The 25,629-nt window shown below is 46.8% G+C and overlaps 1 protein-coding gene across 1 annotated transcript in view; it reads left to right on the plus strand.

Moving 5' to 3' along the window:
• LOC125451679 (SWI/SNF complex subunit SMARCC1) overlaps positions 1-17,507 on the plus strand; it is a 104,101-nt gene extending 86,594 nt beyond the window's left edge. Inside the window, exons 17-21 of the mRNA XM_059646371.1 lie at positions 3,919-4,072; positions 5,082-5,198; positions 10,558-10,617; positions 14,876-15,134; positions 17,485-17,507. Coding sequence (XP_059502354.1) covers positions 3,919-4,072; positions 5,082-5,198; positions 10,558-10,617; positions 14,876-15,134; positions 17,485-17,492 — 598 coding nt within the window. The 3' untranslated portion in view covers positions 17,493-17,507. The remainder of the gene's footprint in view (positions 1-3,918; positions 4,073-5,081; positions 5,199-10,557; positions 10,618-14,875; positions 15,135-17,484) is intronic.
• The last annotated feature ends 8,122 nt before the right edge of the window (positions 17,508-25,629 follow it).

The following is a 25,629-nucleotide window of genomic DNA, read 5'->3' on the forward strand; positions in this document are numbered from 1 at the left end:
AGGACATGTGCATCTTTGCTGAAGCAACCAGAATTTGATACTGTACTTTCTTTATAGCTGAAATAAAGATTGATAAAAGTTCAATATAATTTCTCTGCTTTTGCACTCAATACTTTTCATTATGAAGGGCAAGTTCCCATATAGTTTGCAACTCGCCTTAACAGTAAGTACATAGGAAACATCAGAATCCTCTGTCCTGGCCACTGTTGTATCATGAAGTCTGTGTTGCTTCTCCCTAATCTCTACTAGCTCTCACTACTTTTTCAATAAATTCCGCAAGCTGTTCTCTGCCCATTCTGTGAGCCTAACTATATTCTCCTAGAGTTTTTGTTTGTATTCTCTGTTTATCACAACACCAAATTTAGTATCTGCCAATTTTTGTTTTATTTTATGCCAATTTCTTTTTCTCTTTTCTACTGATTTTTCCAATATCCAAATCATTTTTTTATCAATCTTATGAAACAATAGTTGTGGCACTGAGCCTTGATGGCCACCATTGTTCACTATCTATCACACTGAAAAATAGCCATTTACTGTGACTTGCTGTTTTCTACCCTTAACCCAGTTTGTTTGTATCCAAGCTCACACTGACTGTTCCATTTCACGAGACTCCCAATATTTACCCAGCATCTTATTCAACATTTTGCCAGTTATATTTTTAGGCAATATCCATTGTATTCCACTCCTCTATCTTCATTTGCCTTGTAAACAAAAAAAAATTAAACCTGTTCTACATTTTTATCATTTCTTTTCAAGTGCTAGTCATATTTTCTCTTGAATTTGGCCTTGAGGTTTTCACTTGACTTCCAGTGTAGACCATATTTTCATCTTCTTTTCTGTCTTCCCGGCATAAGAGTTATGTCATGACTCTCACTGGACTCATTCAGTGCACTGGCAATCAAGTCCCTCTGTTCCAAAGAGTTGTCACAAAAATTAGTTATTAAAAGCAATATGCAAGATTACCAAACTACCTTACTTGTTCAACGCAGGCTCACAGAAGACACTATTAGGTTTCTAATTTTTTTTTAAAATTAGTGCTTAGCAGAGGTTATTACAGTCTAGCTGCAGGAGAATGATCAAATTAAATGAACGTACAACTCTAAGCCCCTTCGAAACCTGCGTGCATACATAGACAGATGTAAACAAGGGAAGCAGAAACACTTGGAGGGGAAAATTGAAAAAACTGTTCTGTAGTTTTTTTCCCACAAGATTTGTTTAGTTGGTTTTTGTATATCTGAAGTTTTCTCTTCAACCTTCCTCTATCCAAATGCTTCTATTGCTTTGTAAGAGGGACAAGATGGCTGGTTCATTATGAAAGACCTTTGGTGGCTTTTAATTGGATAATACAACCTGTAGCATCTGCTGAAGGACAGGTAAGCTGGTTTGCATCAGTTTAAAGTGGCTTACTACAGAGACCTGAGGGAGTGAGTTTTTAGCTGCTGAAATCTGAGGATTTCTCTCTTCTGGTCTGACTTGCTGAGTTTTGTCATCCATGTCATTCAGCCACCCTACACCAATCATGTAGTTGTTGGCAGGTAAAGGACATTGATAATTCGTAATTGGGCAGTAGTCCACAAATCGGTCAGCTTCACCTGTAAATGCCCCCTTGGCTTCAGTTTATTTGCACGTTGTTGGATCCCACAGCAACACAAACTGTGTTCACAATAAGTATCAAATTCCTTGTTTTCAAAACATGCAGCCATTCTTGGAAATCACTGTTTCTTTGGACATATAATTTAGTGATAATAATTGTGGTTGAAAACTGGTAAGGACTTAATGTTAAATATTTATGTATACAAAGTTTTCAGAAAAGGTAGTAAAGATAAAAAGGAAGAGGGAGTACCAATTTTGTCAGAGAAGCCATGTGTATGGAAAATAGTTCTTTCTCATTTTTGCCCAGAATTTTTTTTTAAAATCACAAAAGTAAAAAGACATAGTATTTATGTACGTTGTCCCATTCCTGTTTTTCTTGTCTGCTTTTGCTTCTGTTTTACCCTGGCAAGTCTCCTCTTCTCACTCTTCAAATTTATATATTCTACCTCAGATTTTTTTTTCTATGCACTTCTTCATTACTGACCTAAGCGTTATGATATGATCACTCTCTTGCTCAGATGTTTCCATTTACTATGGTTAACATTGGCTGAACTCAGAGCACCAGGTAGACTGACAGCATACTGGCCAAGGCTGTCCTCCTTTTTAAGATGAGTTCCTCCCTGTGGCTGCAAGAGCAGGTCCGAAATTGGGAATACGGCAGTGAGTAACTCCCCTCCTGATTCCGCCATGCCTGTCCACCATCTACAAAGCACAAGCCGGGAGTGCAGTGGAATACTCCCCACTTGCCTGGATGAATGCAGCCCCAGCAATACTCAAACTTGACATCATCCAGGATAAAGCAGCCCACTTGATTGGCACTATATCTACAAGCATTCACTCCCTCCACCATCAATGCTCAGTAGCAGGAATGTGTACTATCTACAAGACACACTGCAGAAATTCACCAAAGATCCTCAGACAGCACCTTCCAAACCCACTTCCATCTAGAAGGACAAAGCAGCACATATATGGGAACACCATCACCTCCAAGTTCCCCTCAAGGTACTCACCAAGCTGTTTTGGAAATGTATGGCTGCTCCCTCACTGTCATTGGGTCAAAAACCTGGAATTCCCTCCCTAATAGCATTGTGGGACAACCCACAGCAGCAGGACTGCAGCAGTTCAAAAAGGCAGCGCACCACCACCTTCTCAAGGGCACCTAGGGATGGCCAAGAAATGCTGGCCAGCCAGCGACACCCAGATCCCACAAATGAATCTTTTAAAAAAACTTTTATTCTTAACTTAAGGATTATTGCAAATCACACTTCGGGATAAGTTGACCACCCTTCATCGTTCTTGGACGTCTCCGTTAATACGTTGTGTGATGCAGGTTTTTGCTTTGCTGTCTGGAAGCCAGTAAAATACCCTCATTGATGTGCTTCCCGCCTTTCTCAAATATAACCAAATAGATTTTGTCTTTACCTGCTCATGGGAATTGTCTTTTTATGCATATTGCTAGTCTGACAAAACTGAATCTCCCCTTTCCTTTTCATATCTTCACTGTTTTTTCTGGTACGCTAATATTTAGCACCAAATCCTCCCCAGTTTTCAACCACAATTATTGTCACTAAATTGTATGATCACATAGCTATTTGAACTAGTAACTCACCAAGATATTCACCAAATTTGTGTATTTACATACACACATTGTCAACCTGTCTTTGTATTCTATCCAGTATCATGTTATTTCCCTCTTGAGTACTGTTCAGCATTCTCACTTCCATACACCTTATTCTCTCTTGTCTACCTGCATATGCTGGTCTCCCTCTTCTTCAGACTGACATTGTGGGATCTGTTATCTTGGCTAGAAAACAGAGTTAGTTTCTTGTTTTGTCTGAACAACAGCATCTTTAACAGTTGAACAGCATTAAAATGAGCTGCAGTATTAAGTTGATCATGTTTAAGCTCCTGACTCCAAACTGTGTCGAAGTTAAATCAAGTTGAAAATTTTACTGCAGTGTGGTGACAATCTAAAATATTTTGTTCCTTCAGTGAACAATGTTTTCATGATACATGTAGTACTAAAACTTAAAGCTTTGGTCATGTGAGTTTGTCATTGGTGGTATTTTTTGTTTGACTTTTCACTGCCTTGGGTGGTTTTGCTTTCAAACTTTGGCTGAATTTTGAACACTTTTATTGTGTGCACCAACACCAGTTCTTGAATGCTTTAAACATTTTGCATGTTGAGGGAGTCACCTGCAGAATTGCTGTGCTTTTTACTTGGCATATTTGAAGTGTTTAGGTGTTTCTTTAGGTAACCATTAAAAAAAGCAATTGTTAATGCTTTGAATGCTATGATGTTTTACTGTCTGTATTCATGTTTAGAGTTCATGCGTTCCTGGAACAATGGGGCCTTGTGAATTACCAAGTGGATGCTGACAGTCGACCTCTACCCATGGGTCCTCCCCCCACCCCTCACTTCAATGTTCTTGCTGATACACCTTCTGGCTTGGTCCCAGTTCATCTCAGGACTCCTCAAGTAAGACATGAGGCATAATTTGTTCGTCTTGATTTTTTTCCTTTTCCCTGCACCCCATCCACACCCTTGACACTTAACATCATAACTTGTTGGGAGAAGAGCAGTTTGTAAGGTTATTTACGGAGTGATTTGGCACTGAGTAGCATAATTAAATTTTTACAAATCATTTGTTTTCTCTTCCTAAGATATGTTCTCATAGTTTACATTCATTTAAGTGGTGCTCCATTAGATTTAAACACAGAAAATGTGGAACTACATAGCAGTTTCTTAATGCCTTCTCATCAGAGAAAAGTTGAGTTGCAGTGTCTTAATTTTAATTTTATTTTGGATTTCTAATGTATACCATTTGTCTTCATTGTTTGAATTCCTGCAATGGAGTCAATTTGCATCATTGTTTGAGGTTGAGCGGGTTAGCCTTATTCTCAGTGAAGTCTAAAAGAATGGAAGATGGATCAGATAGATGCTGAGAGGGTATTCCCATTCATGGGAAAATCTAGAACATGGAGGCAAGTTCATCTATTAGGGTTTTCCCACTGAAGACAATAATGAAGAGGATCATTCATCTTTGGAATTTTTTTTAGCAAGTCACAGAGTTGGGGCATTCAACCTTTATAATGCTGAGTTCAATTCCTAATTAGAAAGAGGGTTAAAGGTTATTGAGTGTTGAGACATAAACAGAGGCTGCAACTTAAGTCAGCCATGATCTGATCAAATGGTGGAGCAAGCTCAGTATGCTGATGAGCCTGCTTCTGCTCCTTCTCTCTCTCGTGTGCTAATTTAACTGTTTTTCGACCCACTGCTGCTTGCTGTAGAGTTGTACCTTCCTGATGCTTCTTCCTGTCCTGTCATGTCATGTGCAAACGTTTGTCCTGTTTTACTATTTGTTAATTTAAAAGATTTTGGTTTGGTTCATTTCTTTGAAATCAATAATGATTTTTTTAAAAATTGACTTAGTTTTCTAAATTGTTACTTTGTGCAACGTTCAATCAAATCTCAATCTCTTGTGTAGATTCCTGCCTCACAGCAGATGTTGAACTTTCCAGAAAAGCCAAAGGACAAACCGGTTGACCTACAAAACTTTGGCCTGCGTACTGACATGTATACCAAGAAGGGCACCTTAGCAAAAGTAAGTGTTCTGGTTTCGTTGGAAAGGATTAAGACGAGACAAAGTGTCATTACTGATGAGTACCCTGCCATTATTCTGTGGCAGGATTGAATTCTTTATTAGCTTCTCAAAGAGAAATTTACAAATGTTTGAGAATTTACAAGGGCTGTGGGTAAAGGCAAGAGTATAACACCAAGTTTGTCTCTTAAGTTTCAGAAAGAGCAGAAAGGGAATGAACAGGTTCCTTCTGTGCTGTAAAATTCTATTTGCTTTTGGAATGGCTGAAGCGGCATGGCTGGAAGGTCACAAATTCTAAGTACCCTGATTACACTGATATGTCATTGAGTTTAACTGCTGTTCACTAAGGAGAATTGTAAGCGTGGAATATTTGAGATTTTGTGTCCTAGCTTTCAAACATACTGTATAAATGTATTAATTGATACTTTTATTGAGATATTTTGTAGTGATGGATGGATGAGAACATGGGACTGCGATATCATAGCTATTAGAGAAACATGGCTGAGGGAGGGACAGAACTCTCGGCTTGATGTTCCAAGGGACAGATGCTATTGGAAGGGTAGAAAGAGAGGAAAGAGGAGGCGATTGGCATTCTTTATAAGGCAAAACATCATGGTAGTATTTAGAGGGGATATTCCTGAGGGATTATTCAGTGAAGCAATATGGATGGAACTAAGAAACAAGAATACTTTGTTAGAATTGTTCTGCAGGCAGCCTGAAGCCCTGACTTGAGAAGGATCAAAACTCGACCTCCTCTTGAGAAATAAGTCAAAGCAAGTAAGTGAAACGTTGGTGGAGGAGCATTTTGAGACCAGTGACCATAGTGCTATTAGTTTTAAAGTAGCTATGGAAAAGAATAGGTCTGAGCCACAATTTCCAGCTCTAAATTGGGGCAAGGCTAATTTTTGATATTAAATGGCAACAGTCGTTTGGGAAGGCTGTTTGCAGCTAAAGGGACAACCAGCAAGTGGAAGGCTTTCAAAAGCAAAATATTGAGAGTTCAGGACCAGCATGTTCCTGCTATTGTGAAGGGCAAGCCTGCAGGAGTATGGAACACTGGATGACCAGTGATAGTGAGGATCTGGTCAAGAAGAAGGAGGAGCTATATGCCAGGTATAGGCCTCTAGGATCAAGTGAATCCCTAGAACAGCATAAGGGCAGTAGCAGTATACACGAAGGAAATCAGGAGGATGAAAAGGGGACATGAGATGTGGAGAAAGACATGAAAACCAGCGAACTTGGAGAAATAAATAGTGATGTCTCAAAGATCCCATGTTACAGAAGAGGAGGTGCTGGAGGTGTTAATGCACATACAGGTCGGTAACTTAACTCCCGACACCTAATGAAGTTTATCCCAGAACGTTGTGGGAAGCTAGAGAATAAATTACAGGGTCTCTAGCAGAGATATTTGTATCATCGATAGCCATGAGTGAGGTGCTGCAAGACTGAAAGGTCTTGTTGTGCCATGATTTTGAGAAAAACCATATGGAAAAGCCAGGGATCTAGAGACTGGTGACCTGACATGAACAAGTTGTTGGAGGGGATTCTGAGAGACAGGATCTGCATTCATTTGGAAGAGCAAGGACTGATTAGGGATAGTCAGCATGGATTTGTGTATGGGAAATCATGTCTCACGAACTTGATTTGAGATTTTTGAAGAAGTTACCAAGAAATAGATGAATGCAGACCTCCAGACGTTGTCAAAATGGACTTTAGCAAGGCTTTTGACACTGTTTCATATGGTAGACTGATCATTAAGTTTTTTGATCCCATGTGATCCAGGAAGAACTGGTTGATTGGATACAAAATTGGCTTGACGGTAGGAGACAGGGGGTCCTGATAGAGGTTTGTTGTTCAGACGGGAGGCCTATGACTAGCGGTGTGCTGCTGCGAATGGTGCTGGGTCCCCTGTTGTTTGTCGTTTGTATAAGTGATTTGGATGAGAATATAGGAGGCATGGTTAGTAAGTTTGTGGATATTACCAATACTGATGGTATCCCGAACAGTGAAGAAGGTTATCTCAGAATGGGACCTAGATCATCTGGGCCAGTGGGCCAAGGAATGGCAGCTGGATAAAAAGAGATGCTGCATTTTTTTTAAAACAAACCAGGGCAGGACTTGCACAGCTAGGCCTTGGGGATTGTTGTCAAACCAAGAGAACGAGGGGTGATAATAAAATGTGAGGCTGGATGAACACAGCAGGCCAAGCAGCATCTCAGGAGCACAAAAGCTGACGTTTCGGGCCTAGACCCTTCTTCAGAGAGGGGGATGGGGTGAGGGTTCTGGAATAAATAGGGAGAGAGGGGGAGGCGGACCGAAGATGGAGAGAAAAGAAGATAGGTGGAGAGAGTGTAGGTGGGGAGGTAGGGAGGGGATAGGTCAGTCCAGGGAAGACGGACAGGTCAAGGAGGTGGGATGAGGTTAGTAGGTAGATGGGGGTGCGGCTTGGGGTGGGAGGAAGGGATGGGTGAGAGGAAGAACAGGCTAGGGAGACGGAGACAGGTTGGACTGGTTTTGGGATGCAGTGGGTGGAGGGGAAGAGCTGGGCTGGTGGTGTGGTGCAGTGGGGGGAGGGGACGAACTGGGCTGGTTTAGGGATGCGGTGGGGGAAGGGGAGATTTTGAAACTGGTGAAGTCCACATTGATACCATATGGCTGCAGGGTTCCCAGGCGGAATATGAGTTGCTGTTCCTGCAACCTTCGGGTGGCATCATTGTGGCACTGCAGGAGGCCCATGATGGACATGTCATCTAGAGAATGGGAGGGGGAGTGGAAATGGTTTGCGACTGGCAGGTGCAGTTGTTTATTGCGAACTGAGCGGAGGTGTTCTGCAAAGCGGTCCCCAAGCCTCCGCTTGGTTTCCCCAATGTAGAGGAAGCCACACCGGCTACAGTGGATGCAGTATACCACATTGCAAATGTGCAGGTGAACCTCTGCTTAATGTGGAAAGTCATCTTGGGGCCTGGGATAGGGGTGAGGGAGGAGGTGTGGGGGCAAGTGTAGCATTTCCTGCGGTCGCAGGGGAAGGTGCCGGGTGTGTTGGGGTTGGAGGGCAGTGTGGAGCGAACAAGGGAGTCACGGAGAGAGTGGTCTCTCCGGAAAGCAGACAGGGGTGGGGATGGAAAAATGTCTTGGGTGGTGGGGTCGGATTGTAGATGGCGGAAGTGTCGGAGGATGATGCGTTGTATCCGGAGGTTGGTGGGGTGCTGTGTGAGAACGAGGGGGATCCTCTTAGGGCGGTTGTGGCGGAGGCGGGGTGTGAGGGATGTGTTGCGGGAAATGCGGGAGACGCGGTCAAGGGCGTTCTCGATCACTGTGGGGGGAAAGTTGCGGTCCTTGAAGAACTTGGACATCTGGGATGTGCGGGAGTGGAATGTCTTATCGTGGGAGCAGATGCGGCAGAGGCAGAGGAATTGGGAATAGGGGATGGAATTTTTGCAGGAGGGTGGGTGGGAGGAGGTGTATTCTAGGTAGCTGTGGGAGTCGGTGGGCTTGAAATGGACATCAGTTACAAGCTGGTTGCCTGAGATGGAGACTGAAAGGTCCAGGAAGGTGAGGGGTGTGCTGGAGATGGCCCAGGTGAACTGAAGGTTGGGGTGGAAGGTGTTGGTGAAGTGGATGAACTGTTCGAGCTCCTCTGGGGAGTAAGAGGCGGCGTCGATACAGTCATCAATGTACCGGAGGAAGAGGTGGGGTTTGGGGCCTGTGTAGGTGCGGAAGAGGGACTGTTCCATGTAACCTACAAAGAGGCAGGCAGAGCTGGGGCCCATGTGGGTGCCCATGGCCAACCCCTTAGTCTGTAGGAAGTGGGAGGAGTCAAAAGAGAAGTTGAGGGTGAGGACGAGTTCGGCTAGGCGGATGAGGGTGTCGGTGGAGGGGGACCGGTCGGGCCTGCGGGACAGGAAGAAGCGGAGGGCCTTGAGGCCATCTGCATGCGGAATGCAGGTGTATAGTTCATCCACTTCACCAACACCTTCCACCCCAACCTTCAGTTCACCTGGGCCATCTCCATCACACCCCTCACCTTCCTGGACCTTTCAGTCTCCATCTCAGGCAACCAGCTTGTAACTGATGTCCATTTCAAGCCCACCCATCCCCCTCTCTGATGAAGGGTTTAGGCCCGAAACGTCAGCTTTTGTGCTCCTGAGATGCTGCTTGGCCTGCTGTGTTCATCCAGCCTCCCATTTTATTATCTTGGAATTCTCCAGCTTCTGCAGTTCCCATTATCCCAGAACTAGGGGTGAGGTGTTTCATGTCTTGAAAGTGGTATTACAGGTAAACAGGGGGGTAAAGGTGATGTTTGGTACACTTGCCTTCATTGATCAGAACACTGAGTACAGTGTGTTACAGCTATAGAGACATTGGTAAGGCCACATTTGGAGTAACCGTCGGTAGACATTGGGACTGTTGCTTTTCCAACGTCAACTGCTGGGCCACTCTCTACTACAACTTTTCTCCAGCTGAGAAATATCCATTGACCGTTAGTCTGTTTCATATCACTCTGCCAATTTTGTATCTCATGTTCCTACTGTCAGTTTTATACTATGACCCCCAACTTTCCTCAAGTGTGTTGTGAGGCCCTGTGTGAAATGCATTCTGGAAATCCATGTATAACACATCACGGCATTATTCTCATCAACCCTTTCCATTGCCTATTCAAAAAACTCTTGTCAGTTAAACACAATTTCTCCTTGAGAAATCCCTACTGACTCTATCTAATCAACCCAGCTTTTTTGCATGTGACTACTGATTCTATCCTGAATACTTGTTTCCAAAGGTCTCCTCATTACCCAAGTTAAATGAGTCTAAATTTTTGGGATTACCCTTGCAACATACTTTGAACAAGACTGTAATGTCAGCAATTCTCCAGTTTTCTGGCACTTCTCCTGTTCCAACAAGTACTGAAATATGGCCAGTGACTCCACAATTTTTAACCTTCCTTAAATGCCTTGGATACATCTCGTCTGGTCCAAATGCCTTGTTAATTTTAAGTGCCCACAGTCAGTCCAAGACGTCTTCCCTATTAATTTTGATCCCTTCTAGTGACACTTTCTTTTTCTGTCGCTGTGCTTAGGTAGTACCCTCCATTTTTTGTAAAGGTTCATGCAAAATGGTCATTTAACACCTCAGCCATGCTCCCTGCTTGTGTCTGTAAATCCCTCATTTGGTCTCCGATTGACCTAACTACTCTTTTTAACCATTCTCTTGCTGCTTATATGCCTGGAGAAGAGTTTGAGATTTTCTCTGTCAGTTGCTTGGAGAACAGACGGAAGCTTAGCAGATGGACAGTGTGAAAATTTTCTAAAATGCCACCTCTTCCCATTTTGGATGTTTATACTTTTCCACTGCTTCTGTTCTGCAGCAAAGTAAGGCCAGTGCATCAAGGGATTGGACAGACCAGGAAACTCTGCTGCTGTTGGAGGTGGGTACTTCTCATTCATAACTTTTGTTGCTTTTGTCACTGCTATTTCAGTAACTCTTTTCGCAAGGTTCAGCATTCATATAAATTGCGTTTTATTTTGAACACTTTCTGGGAGGTAATCAGAGTAAACTTGTCAATTGTGAGCTATTCAGGTAGAAAGAAAATAGGAGCAGGAGTAGGCAATTCGGCCCATTGAGCCTGCTGTGCCATTCACTAAGTCCATAGCAGATTTCACCTTTTGACTGCACTTGCTTAACGCTTTCTGTAACCCTTCAAAACATTCCTAATTAAAAACCTTATGTCGCCCTCAAATTTATTGTGTTCCACACCTCCTCCCTCACCCCTATCTATCTCACCCCTAACCTGGTTGTGTGGTGCAGTGGGGGGAGGGGACGAACTGGGCTGGTTTAGGGATGCGGTGGGGGAAGGGGAGATTTTGAAGCTGGTGAAGTCCACATTGATACCATTAGGCTGCAGGGTTCCCAGGCGGAATATGAGTTGCTGTTCCTGCAACCTTCGGGTGGCATCATTGTGGCACTGCAGGAGGCCCATGATGGACATGTCATCTAAAGAATGGGAGGGGGAGTGGAAGTGGTTTGCAACTGGGAGGTGCAGTTGTTTGTTGCGAACTGAGCGGAGGTGTTCTGCAAAGCGGTCCCCAAACATCCACCATACTCTGGGTAGTGAATTCCACAGATTCATGATCACTTAGGAGAAGTAATCTCTCCTCATTTCTGTTTTAAATCTGCCACCCCTTATCCTAAAACCATGATCTCTTGATCTGGATTACCCAACGTGAGGAAACAGCCTCTCTCTATTTTATCGATACCCTTTAGCATCTGACATACTTCAAGTAGATCTTCTGTTATTCGTCTAAACTCCAAAGAGTATAGGCCTAAACTGATCAATCTCTCTTGATAAGATAAATCTGCCATCTCTGGAATCAATCTTGTTGCCCTTCTCCGAAGAGCCTTGAACGCAACTACAGATAGTTCTGCTGTAACATGTGTCTCGTTAACGTGAAATAGCTGTAACGTGTTTGAATAGTGGACACTGTTTGGATAACATGAACTTTTTACTGTACAGGTATAACGATTTGCTGTAGCAATTTCCCAAAAGTGCAATTTTCTATGACTATTTTCTTCAGCGTGCAGTCACACAAGAACGCTACTGTTGTGTTATAGGAGAACTACCTGTGTATCCTTTCTCAATCATATCTTGTACTGCTTTGAAATTCTTGGCAAAGCAGAAAAACTAGTGAACCATGCTGCATTGAGAGTCAAGTTTTGTAAGTTCCATTCTAGCTCTCAGGCGTACATTTGGGACCTGACATACCCTTACCCCTTGGGATCTGACACAACACTTCCGTGCCCAGGTTGGACTGGCCCAAACCTGGCTTGACACTCTTATTGTCACCAGACCTGAACACCCCAAACCTGACACCCACCTTCTCCACCTCCTGCCGGGCCAGATTTCACCGACCCACCCTCAACATCACTTACCTTGCCACCTGATACATCATAAACTCCCAAGCTGTCACCCTATGCATTTGACACCCTACATATTGGCACTCTTCCCTTGCTCTCAGGGAGTCAGGAGTAGACTGTCAATTTGCCTGGCATGCTACCACATACCCAACTAATGTCCTACTTATCTGGAACCTTAGCATCCCACTCGTGACGTCCTGTTCTCCCTAGCCTCTCAACACTCAAAAACGCCACTTGTCTTATGTCCTTACATTTTGACAGCAATTGTCAAAGTGGCTGTCAGGATCTTTCAAGTTCACAATATAGCAATTGACTACCTAAAAAAAAATGTAGTTTGCCTTCCCATGCCAGTTCTCTACCAAGAAAGAATGATCAGAATTGAAGTATAGCTCTGCCTTGATGAGAGAGAACTGAGCAGAATCTCCCCCCTTCTGTACGTGAGATTGCCACTCCTTGGAAAATACGGCCCAATAGTAATTAACTTTCAGATAAATAAAATGAAAAACTGCAGATGTTGAAAATCTGAAACAAAAGCAGAAATCTCTGGAGAAATCCAGAAGGCCTGGCAGCATCTCTCTCTATAGAGAGAGAGCAGAGTTAACAACATTTTGAGTCCATTGACCCTTCTTCAAAACTGACAGTAGCTCACGAAAGATGATATGTGAGCTGAAGTCAGGGTTGGAGAGGAAAGGAGTGAGTGATAGCTGGTGATTGAGCCCAGAGAGAGAGAGAGAGAGAGAACAACAGTTAAGTGGACAAGATATCATAGTATCTCAGAGAAAAAGAAGAGTTGATAATGGAGGCCATAAGTAGGTGAAAATGTGCTGAAAGCAGCTCATATCATAGCAGGGCCAGGGGTGGGAAGTAGATGAATAACACGGAAAGACGTAAAATTATTGAACTCCGCATTTGAGTCCTGAAGGCTGCACGGTCCCCCAGGGGGTAGCGAGGTGCTGTTCTTTCAACTTGCTCTTGAGACTTGCTGGGACACTGCAGCAGACCGGAGTACAGAAATGTTGGTCAGGGAGCACAATGGTGTGTTGAAGTAGCTGGCAAATGGAAGCTCCCATACTCATTGGATGAAAGGATTAAAATTGTTGATGGACATAGCACTTACAATTATGACATATTAACAAGTGCTCAGGATCAGACGGCAATCTTTTTAGGCATGCTTCAAGAGGAAGTCCTCAGCCACTTCAGTCTGGCTTTTAATTAACTGTCAATTAATACTGCTGAAGGCAACATGCTGAAAAAGCATTTTCATCTCGTGCTAATCAAGACTGAGTTGTTTGAACACCAAATCTGCATACCAAAATATCGCTTAATCCTCAGGTCGAAAATATTTTTAAAACAATTGCAATTCGTGCCAGTGAAGAAATTTCTTCTCCCCTAAGACTGATATCACCAAACCCTTATTCTGACCTGGGTCCCCATGTTCTACGTTTCCCAGACAGTGGAAATCATCTCTTCTTATGATTCCAAACTAATGTAGCACTCTGCAAGTCAGGCTCCAGTATAAAAATTGGTTTGATCATCCTAATTTTGTGTGTTGATGTCTTGGGTGACAATATATCAAAAGTTTCTTCAAAATCTGAGTATACTACACCCACCCCTTTCGATCTTGCAAGTTTCATCTTTACAGACTTGGCAAACACCATTTGTGTTTCATGAGTCTTATTGAATTTTCTTAATTGTACTTTTATTTAAATTTGTATTATCATAACACTAATAATGATCAAAGAATCATACAATACAAAATCAACCCTGCTGCGCATCAGAAATATACCACTATACATCTGTACCATCAAAAATATACCACTAACTTCGCTATTCTCACTTTTCTGCACTAAGCCTATAATGTTGAATGTAATGACATTTGAAGTTCTTCTCCAAGTCCTTCTAATGTTTGAGCTTTCCCACCTCAACTCCCCTCTAAGCAGTGCGTTCCAGACCCCCATCACCCTCTGATAAACCCTTTCCTCATATACTGTCTAAACATCCTGCCTTTCACTTTAAAAAATTCAAAAGCATAATTTTAAACTCTAAAATTTTGAACATTATTGATGGTAGGCCAAATGGTATCAAGCTCAACATTTTCTCTGCTTCTATCACTTAATAGTGTTTTTTTTTTTAACTATCTTCTAATTCTTGGGCATTCAATATCAATGCACCCACTATGTATAGTTTCATTACATTTGGAAACCAACACAGAGTTTGTCACTGTTAGGTCATTCATGTCACTATGTCCTATCAAACTGAATTGATTTCAGTGTGGAATCATTCTATGATGTTTGCAACAGCAGAAAATTGAATGTGTTTAGCAGTGATATTTTACAAACTGGATGTTGGTTTGAAGAGGCTACTTGATGTGCTGGTACTCCAGTGGGCAAAAAATCAGCTTAAGAGTATGTCAGTTATCTTTGTTAGAAGAAAACGAACTTTATTGGTCTTTCAATTCAGTAGATGGCTGTTTGAGCGCGTGTACCTGCTGGCTGAAATTTGGAAGAGAAAATGAGTCCAAGCTCTTAATGCTTATCTGTTTTACACATTAACAAGTCTGAGGAAGAAATTGTCCTTTACCACTTCAGGATCCAATTCGATTGTATATTTGGAGGAGTATGCAATTGAATGATTTTAGTTTTTGGTATTGGCTGTATGAATGCAAAATCTGGCCAAGTCTCGAACTTTCCTCAGTTCTTTACTGACTAAATATATTTTGTTAATGCTGTTGACTTTTTTTAAACAAAAACTCGCTCATTCTTTGCTTTTAGGCTCTGGAAATGTACAAAGATGACTGGAATAAAGTATCTGAGCATGTTGGCAGCCGTACACAGGATGAGTGTATATTGAACTTTCTGCGACTGCCTATTGAAGACCCTTACTTGGAAGACACCGACTCCTCCCTTGGCCCTCTAGCCTTCCAACCTGTTCCTTTCAGCCAGTCTGGGAATCCTGTCATGAGCACTGTGGCATTCCTAGCCTCAGTTGTGGACCCTCGAGTGGCTGCAGCAGCTGCCAAGGCTGCTTTAGGTAATGTCTAGATTTTTCCCCTCCAGTCTGTTATCTTCATGTAAATCTGCATACCAATCTCTTATCAGTGTCAACCTTGGATTTGCCTTTCTTATTCTTCTATGCTAGTGTGTCCTTCCTGCTTCATGCAGATTTCCTTTCATTTTATGTGTAATTGTTTTGGGCATTCATCTTGCTTTTCAAAAGTACCTTGCATGGTTTGTGCTTGCTGACTATATTCCACCTTGAATGGAGTGCAAGTCATCAATGGGATCAAGTATCATGTGTGTTATTATTGTGGAGATTCTGTGTCCCTCTGCCACCAGCTCACATTAATGATGTGCAGCTGAGTCAGTGTGTCACCTTGAGAGTCACTGCTGTCAGAGAAGCAAGCAAATAATTGAGTGATGAATATTTTGCTGACTTACCCCAACTGCTAAAGTCCTGGAATTTTATTGGTAATTGTAAGGTTTCATTCAAAGTAGGCATTTGAGCAGTAATAAGTCTTATTAGGATTATTAGGTTTGTAAGTTATTCATTATTGATATTTTTAAACAAAAACTCACGGTGATATGTTGCAACTGTAGTATTTGAGCTCATTGAAGGTAGTGCAGGCTACAGCAAAGATGCTAATACTGTGTCTGCAGCACATGAAGCTGCTTTTGAGCTGGGAGCTGACCTGCAAGCTGTGATGCATCAAAGAAAGGTTAAGGTATATAGATCCTTTTTATTTTGTTCCAGGCAGCAGTCGCAACCCTTAAGATAGGGGTTCTGGTTTGCTAAGGGGTCAGGAATATGAGAGGGTGACTGGAATTGAGGCAGAAAATGAAGGAACCTCTGTCTTGGCAATTGTGCAACAAGTTTGGTGTACTTCCAGCATATTTGGGTAAGTTTGAGGGCTCTGAGATAGTAAAAATAACTGATTTTGGCATCATGGGTACAGTAAGCCATTCAGCATGGGAGATTTGACTCTGACTCTGTGTTCTCTTCAACAAACATCTGGAGTCCAGAAGGCAGAATTGCCTGCCTGGTGCCAGGATTTAGGACTTCAGGGGAAGTGATGGTGGTGTTGTGATAATGTCACCGGACTAGTAATCCAGAACGCAAGACTGATGTTTTGATGAGATGGATTTATATTCAACCATGTCAGATGATGAAATTTGAATTTAATAAAAATCTAGAATGAAAATGAAGCTAGATGAATGGTGACTGTTGATTATCGAAAAAAAACTCATAGTTCACTCGTGTCCTTCAGGGAAAGATTTTTGCCAGCCTTATTAGTTCAGCCTCAGTGTGACTCTAGACGAATGGCAATGTGGTTGACTCTTGACTGCCCTCTGGGCAAAGTATATATGAGTCAAAATGGTAGCCTAAACAAGTAGTGGAAACATAATTTCAACATCTACTCTGTCAAGCCCCTCAATTTGTGAAAGTTTTTAAAAAACACACCCTTCATTTTTCTAAATGTTAATGAATAATGCCTTCACTACTTTTGTTGTTCTTGATACTGCAAATCTTACATCCCAGGATCAGCCTAGTGTGTCCCTTTTTAACTGTCCCCAATGCCAATGAACCCTTTTTACAACATGGGGGCTACAACTTTGTATAGTCCCATGGGTGAGGACCCATTGGCACCCTGTAGAGTTATAACAAGCCTTACCTATTGTTAAGCTCCAACCCCTGAAAAAAAAAGCCAAAATTGCGGGTGCCTTCTTAGTTACTTGCTGCACTTGCATGTCAGCTTTTTGATTTTCATGCACAAGAACACCCAGATTCTTTTGCACTATGCATTTTTTTGGAGGCTGTCTCCATTTTGCCTTTTGAACCATCCCACTAAGATGCATGATCTCATTATCCTACATTTAAGCTTCATTACCAAGTTTTTGCTTATTCACTCAACCTACTTAAAATCCCCCTTGAAGACTCTTTCTCCTTCCACCTATTTCTGAAACATCAAATTTTAATACATTAGAATCTGCATCCTCCAAAATCATTAATATTGATAGTTTATAATTGGAGACCTAGGACTGATCCTTTTGGCACTCCACTAGTTAAATTTTTCCAACCTGAAACAGATCCTGTATTCATCAAATACTTTGATCCTTGTGGTCGAGACTTTTATTACATCTTTCCTCCAGTGTGCACTTTGATATGTTTGGGATCTTCAGAGTGTCGTCCATTACGAAGATCAGTACAAAACATGGGTTTAAATTTTCTGTTATTTCCCTGTTCCTCATTTTTAATTCCCCAGTTGCATCATCCAAGCATCCTACACTTTAGCTATTCTGTTTGTGTATTGTAAAAACTCTTGCTGTTTGTTTTTTACATTTCTTGTCAACTTACCTTGACAATAAATTCTCTCCTTTTTTAGCTTTTTAGTCATCTACTGCTGGTTACTTTAAAAAATTCCCAATCTCCTGGCTTGCAACCATTTTTTGCCACTTGTGTGACTTTGTTTTGGGTTGGACACTCTCCTTGACCACTTTTGCTAACCATGGGAGTTTCATCTCATCAAATCCTACTTACTGATCAATGTAAGTTTTTATTGAGTATTACAAAATATCTGCTTAAATGTTTGGCACAGTTTATTGACTGACTTACCCCTTAGTATGTTTTCCACCTGCTAGAGATAATTGTTTCTTACCTCCACAATTGCCTTCATTTAAATTGAGAACACTGATACGAGACCCAAGTTGCTTTCCTTCAAATGGAATTGAACTTCTACAGTGTTGTGATCACTATCTAACAGAATCCTTAACTATGAGATACTTTCAGTCATACCCTATTATACATGACCACATCTAAAAAGCTAGTTTGCGAGTTGGTTGTACAGCATTCTTCCCAAAACAAAATCCCTGATGCACTCTACAAATTCATCTTGCATCTTTGTTTTGTCCCCCTGATTTGTCCACTCGGTATACAAATTTGAAACACCCATAATAATCACAATGCCCTTCTTGAATGCCTAATTGGATCTACCCTCCCATGGCTTGTTTTTCCTGCTATTCCTTCTTCCCACTACTGATTCCATGGAACCATCTACTGCAGTTACATCACTGTTCACTCTGCACTTTATATCTTCCTTTTACAAGAATGCTACCCTACCTTTATTGGCATGTTTGTCAAATAATCCAGAAGTCAAATGCCCTTGAATTTTAAGTTTTCATTCATGGTCACCACACAACCCCATGCTCTGTAATAGCTATCAAGTTATAGTAATTACGTTGTCAACTCACCTATCTTATAAATACCATGTGCATTCAGATCAAGAACCTTAATTTTTGATTTTTTAACTTTTATAGAATCTCAGAGCTGTTACGATGCAGAAAGTGGCCATTTGGCCTGTTGTGTTTGCACTAGCTGTTCAACCAGGTATCATGACCTGGTGTCAATCTGTCTTACTTTTTCCGTATTTCTGTGCACAGAATTTCTATCCAAATAATCATCAATATCCTGTTTAGTGCCTCAATTGAACCAGTCTCTACAACTTTTGCAGGCTATGTATTTCATATCCAAAAAACTTTGTGTATATTTTTTCATATCACCCTTGCTACTTAAGTCAATGCCCGCTCATTCTTGTTCTCCTTGAGAAGGGGAAAAGCTTCTCCCTTTCTGATCTTCACCCCCTTCACAATTTTGAAAATCACTGTACGTCCCACCTACCTTCTCTCCAAGAAGAACAGTTTCAGCTCCTTCAACCTATCCTCATAACTGAAGCTTCTCGTACCTGGAACCATGCTTGTAAATTGCTTCAACAATTTCGCCAATGAATTCAATCTTTCCAGTAAGATGGAATCCACAACTGTACTTAATACTTCAGCTGAGATCTTCTAACGAGTGGGTGGCATGGTGGCTCGGTGGTTAACACTGCTGCCTCACTGCACCAGGAACTCGGGTTTGACTCCAACCTCGGGTGACTGTCTGTGTGGTGTATGCACGTTCTCGCTGTGCCTGCGTGGGTTTCCTCCGGATGCTCCAGTTTCCTCCCACAGCCCAAAGATGTGCAGGCTAAGTGGATTGGCCATGCTAAATTGCCCGTGGTGTTCAGGGATGTGTCTGTCAGGTGGGTTATAGGGGAATGGGTTTGGGTGAGAGGACTGAGGGTCAGTGCGGGCCGAAGGGCCTGTTTCCACAATGCGGGGATTCTTTGGTCTATTAAGTGTCGTGCAAATTCGACTTCACCTGCTTGCTCTTGTACTCTGCTCCCCCCACAAATAAACCTTACTAAACCATGCTTTATTAAATCATCTGCCCACCTATCCTGCTGCCATATTGAGCTGTGCAGATACATACTCGGGTCCCTCTGCTTCTGCGCCTCCTTTTGAATTGTACTTCTTATTTTATCTTGTCTTCAAGTGTTCTTCTGACCAAAGTGCATCTCCTCTCTCTTATCTGTCCACTGTATCAACTCTTCTTGGAGTTCCATGCTGGACTCTTCACAGTTAGAATCCTGCATCATCTTTGAAATTCTCTCCAGCACACCATATCCTGATCATGATTATCTGTCAGGGTAAGCAAAGGCCCCAGGTTCGTCAAGCAACAAACACTTGCTGTTGCTGCTATGTGGATGGCACAGCATCCAGCATTTCCCACGTGCTACAGCTGGAGCATGTTGCCTGCTTAGCCAGTTATTCTATTTAATTAATTAATGTGGATTTTAATTGTTTTAAAAATAAATTTATTAACTGTACACTCGACCTGAAATAATCTCTAGTTTAAACCACCTGACCAATCATGGAAGAAATACCTGCCAATCACGTATCTGTGTTCCTGTGATGTTGCAGTTCAGCTCTGACAGATATAAACAAGTTGAGGAAGCTCTCTCCTGTTTTTTTTTCCATTTATCTCCTTCTGTTGGTGTTCTCTCACATACGTTCTGAAGGCACTGTATTTTGACAAAGCTGTCTCATACACTTTGTGCACTGCTGTCCCCAATCTGTCTTGTTCTGCTTCAGATGCACAGGATCCTCCTCTTTGTCTTTCACTTGTTGGTGAATATCTCCTGGTTCTTCTGTCACTTGTACTAATTTGGCTGTTGAGTGACTTGCAGTGGTACTTGCAGATTGTGGTGTTCCTATGAATCTGCTGCATTGGTACGAGGTAGTAGTGGGTATGGGTTTGAGGTTCTGTCTAAGGAGCCTTGGTGAATTTCTGCACTGCTTCTTGCAGATGGTACGTAAAGCTGCTGCTGCGTACATTGGTGGTGGAGGAGAGAATTTTTGTGGCTGCGGCGCAAATCAAGCAGGATACAACATTCTTGACTGTCAGGCTTCTTCATTGTTGGTGGAGCAGCAATCACCCAGGCGCATGGGAAATATTCCATCAAAGTCCTGATGGTGGTGGGATTTGGGAGTCAGGTGCTGAGTTACTTGCTACCGGATTCCTAGTCTCAGACCTTGTGTCTCTGTCTGTGTCTCCATCTATCTCTCTGTCCTCTCGCGCTCTCTCTGTCTCGCGCGCGCGCGCTCTCTCTCTCTGCCTCGCGCGCGCTCTCTCTCTCTGCCTCGCGCGCGCTCTCTCTCTCTGCCTCGCGCGCGCTCTCTCTCTCTGCCTCGCGCGCGCTCTCTCTCTTCTGCCTCGCGCGCGCGCTCTCTCTCTCTGCCTCGCGCGCGCTCTCTCTCTCTGCCTCGCGCGCGCTCTCTCTCTCTGCCCGCTCGCGCGCTCTCCTCTCTCTGCCTCGCGCGCGCTCTCTCTCTCTGCCTCGCGCGCGCTCTCTCTCTCTGCCTCGCGCGCCGCTCTCTCTCTCTGCCTCGCGCGCGCTCTCTCTCTCTGCCTCGCGCGCGCTCTCTCTCTCTGCCTCGCGCGCGCTCTCTCTCTCTGCCTCGCGCGCGCTCTCTCTCTCTGCCTCGCGCGCGCTCTCTCTCTCTGCCTCGCGCGCGCTCTCTCTCTCTGCCTCGCGCGCGCTCTCTCTCTCTGCCTCGCGCGCGCTCTCTCTCTCTGCCTCGCGCGCGCTCTCTCTCTCTGCCTCGCGCGCGCTCTCTCTCTCTGCCTCGCGCGCGCGCTCTCTCTCTGCCTCGCGCGCGCGCTCTCTCTCTCTGCCTCGCGCCTGCGCGCTCTCTCTCTGCTGCCTCGCGCGCGCGCTCTCTCTCTCTCTCTCTGCCTCGCGCGCGCGCTCCCTCTCTCTCTCTCTGCTCGCGCGCTGCGCTCTCTCTCTCTCTCTCTGCCTCGCGCGCGCTCTCTCTCTCTCTCTCTCTCTGCCTCGCGCGCGCTCTCCTCTCTCTCTCTCTCTCTCTCTGCCTCGCGCTCTCTCTCTCTCTCTCTGCCTCGCGCGCGCTCTCTCTCTGTCGCGCGCAGCTCTCTCTCTCTCTCTCTCTCTCTCTGCCTCACGCGCTCTCTCTCTCTCTCTCTCTGCCTTGCGCGCGCTCTCTCTCTCCTGTCGCGCGCGCGCTCTCTCTCTCTCTCTGCCGCGCGCGCTCTCTCTCTTTCTCTCTCTCTCTGCCTCGCGCTCTCTCTCTCTCTGCCTCGCGCGCTCTCTCTCTCTCTCTGCCTCGCGCTCTCTCTCTCTGCCTCGCGCGCTCTCTCTCTCTCTCTGCCTCGCGCGCTCTCTCTCTCTCTCTGCCTCGCGCGCTCTCTCTCTCTCTCTGCCTGTCGCGCGCTCTCTCTCTCTCTCTGCCTGTCGCGCGGCTCTCTCTCTCTCTCTGCCTGTCGCGCGCTCTCTCTCTCTCTCTCTGCCTGTCGCGGCGCTCTCTCTCTCTCTCTGCCTCGGCGCGCGCTCTCTCTCTCTCTCTCTGCCTCGCGCGCCCTCTCTCTCTCTCTCTGCCTCGCGCGCCCTCTCTCTCTCTCTCTCTGTCTCGCACGCCCTCTCTCTCTCTCTCTCTCTCTCTCTCTGCCTCGCGCAGCGCTCTCTCTCTCTCTCTCTCTGCCTCGCGCGCGCTGCTCTCTCTCTCTCTCTCTCTGCCTCGCGCGCTCTCTCTCTCTCTCTCTCTGCTCTGCCTCGCGCGCTCTCTCTCTCTCTCTCTCTGCCTCGCGCGCTCTCTCTCTCTCTCTGGCCTCGCGCGCGCGCTCTCTCTCTCTCTCTCTGCCTCGCGCGCGCTCTCTCTCTCTCTCTCTCTCTGCCTCGCGCGCGCTCTCTCTCTCTCTCTCTGCCTCGCGCGCCCTCTCTCTCTCTCTCTCTCTCTCTCTCTCTCTGCCTCGCGCGCGCTCTCTCTCTCTCTCTCTCTCTCTCTCTCTCTCTCTGCCTCGCGCGCCCCTCTCTCTCTCTCTCTCTCTCTCTCTGCCTCGCCGCGCGCGCGCGCTCTCTCTCTCTCTCTCTCTCTCTCGGCCTCGCGCGCTCTCTCTCTCTCTCTCTCTGCCTCGCGCGCTCTCTCTCTCTGCCTCGCGCGCTCTCTCTCTCTCTCTCTGCCTCGCGCGCTCTCTCTCTCTCTCTCTCTCTCTGCCTCGCGCGCGCGCTCTCTCTCTCTCTCTCTCTGCCTCGCGCGCGCTCTCTCTCTCTCTCTCTCTGCCTCGCGCGCCCTCTCTCTCTCTCTCTCTCTCTCTCTCCTCTCTCTCTCTCTCTCTCTCTCTGTCTCGCACGCCCTCTCTCTCTCTCTCTCTCTCTGTCTCGCACGCCCTCTCTCTCTCTCTCTCTCTCTCTCTGCCTCGCGCGCTCTCTCTCTCTCTCTCTCTCTCTCTCTCTGCCTCGCGCGCGCTCTCTCCTCTCTCTCTCTCTCTGCCTCGCGCGCTCTCTCTCTCTCTCTCTCTCTCTGCCTCGCGCGCTCTCTCTCTCTGCCTCGCGCGCTCTCTCTCTCTCTCTCTCTGCCTCGCGCGCTCTCTCTCTCTCTCTCTCTGCCTCGCGCGCTCTCTCTCTCTCTCTCTGCCTCGCGCGCTCTCTCTCTCTCTCTCTCTGCCTCGCGCGCGCTCTCTCTCTCTCTCTCTCTGCCCTCGCGCGCTCTCTCTCTCTCTCTCTCTCTGCCTCGCGCGCGCTCTCTCTCTCTCTCTCTGCCTCGCGCCTGCGCGCTCTCTCTCTCTCTCTCTGCCTCGCGCAGCGCTCTCTCTGTCTCTCTCTGCCTCGCGCGCGCTCTCTCTCTCTCTCTGCCTCGCGCGCGCTCTCTCTCTCTCTCTCTGCCTCGCGCGCGCTCTCTCTGTCTCTCTGCCTCGCGCGCGCTCTCTCTGTCTCTCTGCCTCGCGCGCGCTCTCTCTGTCTCTCTGCCTCGCGCGCGCTCTCTCTGTCTCTCTGCCTCGCGCGCGCTCTCTCTGTCTCTCTGCCTCGCGCGCGCTCTCTCTGTCTCTCTGCCTCGCGCGCGCTCTCTCTGTCTCTCTGCCTCGCGCGCGCTCTCTCTCTCTCTGCCTCGCGCGCTCTCTCTCTCTCTCTCTGCCTCGCGCGCTCTCTCTCTCTCTCTGCCGCGCGCGCGCTCTCTCTCTCTCTCTGCCTCGCGCGCGCTCTCTCTCTCTCTGCCTCGCGCCGCGCTCTCTCTCTCTGTCTCGCGCGCGCTCTCTCTCTCTCGCGCGCGCTCTCTCTCTCTCTGCCTCGCGCGCGCTCTCTCTCTCTCTCTGCCTCGCGCGCTCTCTCTCTCTCTCTGCCTCGCGCGCGCTCTCTCTCTCTCTCTGCCTCGCGCTCTCTCTCTCTGCCTCGCGCGCTCTCTCTCTCTCTCTGCCTGTCGCGCGCTCTCTCTCTCTCTCTGCCTGTCGCGCGCTCTCTCTCTCTCTCTGCCTGTCGCGCGCTCTCTCTCTCTCTCTGCCTGTCGCGCGCTCTCTCTCTCTCTCTGCCTCGCGCGCCCTCTCTCTCTCTCTCTCTCTGCCTCGCGCGCCCCTCTCTCTCTCTCTCTCTCTGTCTCGCACGCCCTCTCTCTCTCTCTCTCTCTCTCTCTCTCTGCCTCGCGCGCGCTCTCTCTCTCTCTCTCTCTGCCTCGCGCGCGCGCTCTCTCTCTCTCTCTCTCTGCCTCGCGCGCTCTCTCTCTCTCTCTCTCTCTCTGCCTCGCGCGCTCCTCTCTCTCTCTCTCTCTCTCTGCCTCGCGCGCTCTCTCTCTCTCTCTCTCTGCCGTCGCGCGCGCTCTCTCTCTCTCTCTCTCTGCCTCGCGCGCTCTCTCTCTCTCTCTCTCTCTGCCTCGCGCGCTCTCTCTCTCTCTCTGCCTCGCGCGCGCTCTCTCTCTCTCTCTCTGGCCTCGCGCGCGCTCTCTCTCTCTCTCTCCTCTCTGCCTCGCGCGCCCTCTCTCTCTCTCTCTGCCTCGCGCGCCCTCTCTCTCTCTCTCTCTCTCTCTCTCTCTGCCTCGCGCGCGCTCTCTCTCTCTCTCTCTCTCTCTCTCTCTCTCTGCCTCGCGCGCCCTCTCTCTCTCTCTCTCTCTCTCTCTCTGCCTCGCGCGCGCGCTCTCTCTCTCTCCTCTCTCTCTCTCTCTCTCTCTCTCTCTCTCTCTCTCTCTCTCTCTCTCTCTCTCTCTCTGCCTCGCGCGCTCTCTCTCTCTCTCTCTGCCTCGCGCGCTCTCTCTCTCTGCCTCGCGCGCTCTCTCTCTCTCTCTCTGCCTCGCGCGCTCTCTCTCTCTCTCTCTCTCTCTCTGCCTCGCGCGCGCTCTCTCTCTCTCTCTCTGCCTCGCGCGCGCTCTCTCTCTCTCTCTCTCTCTCTCTCTCTCTCTCTCTCTCTCTCTCTCTCTCTCTCTCTCTCTCTCTGTCTCGCACGCCCTCTCTCTCTCTCTCTCTCTCTCTCTCTGCCTCGCGCGCGCTCTCTCTCTCTCTCTCTCTCTCTCTCTCTCTCTCTCTCTCTCTCTGTCTCGCACGCCCTCTCTCTCTCTCTCTCTCTCTCTCTGCCTCGCGCGCGCTCTCTCTCTCTCTCTCTCTCTCTCTCTCTCTCTCTCTCTCTGTCTCGCACGCCTCTCTCTCTCTCTCTCTCTCTCTCTCTGCCTCCGCGCGCTCTCTCTCTCTCTCTCTCTCTCTCTCTCTCTGCTCGCGCGCTCTCTCTCTCTCTCTCTCTGCCTCGCGCGCTCTCTCTCTCTCTCTCTCTCTCTGCCTCGCGCGCTCTCTCTCTCTGCCTCGCGCGCTCTCTCTCTCTCTCTCTGCCTCGCGCGCTCTCTCTCTCTCTCTCTCTGCCTCGCGCGCTCTCTCTCTCTCTCTCTGCCTCGCGCGCTCTCCTCTCTCTCTCTCTCTGCCTCGCGCGCTCTCTCTCTCTCTCTCTGCCTCGCGCCGCTCTCTCTCTCTCTCTCTCTGCTCGCGCGCTGCTCTCTCTCTCTCCTCTCTCTCTCTGCCTCGCGCGCGCTCTCTCTCTCTCTCTCTGCCTCGCGCGCGCTCTCTCTCTCTCTCTCTGCCTCGCGCGCGCTCTCTCTGTCTCTCTCTGCCTCGCGCGCTGCTCTCTCCTCTCTCTCTGCCTCGCGCGCGCTCTCTCTCTCTCTCTGCCTCGCGCGCGCTCTCTCTCTCTCTCTGCCTCGCGCGCGCTCTCTCTCTCTCTCTGCCTCGCGCGCGCTCTCTCTGTCTCTCTGCCTCGCGCGCGCTCTCTCTGTCTCTCTGCCTCGCGCGCGCTCTCTCTCTCTCTCTGCCTCGCGCGCGCTCTCTCTGTCTCTCTGCTCGCGCGCCGCTCTCTCTGTCTCTCTGCCTCGCGCGCGCTCTCTCTGTC

This window comes from Stegostoma tigrinum, chromosome 5 (assembly GCF_030684315.1).
Source record: "Stegostoma tigrinum isolate sSteTig4 chromosome 5, sSteTig4.hap1, whole genome shotgun sequence".
Classification (NCBI taxonomy): domain Eukaryota; kingdom Metazoa; phylum Chordata; class Chondrichthyes; order Orectolobiformes; family Stegostomatidae; genus Stegostoma; species Stegostoma tigrinum.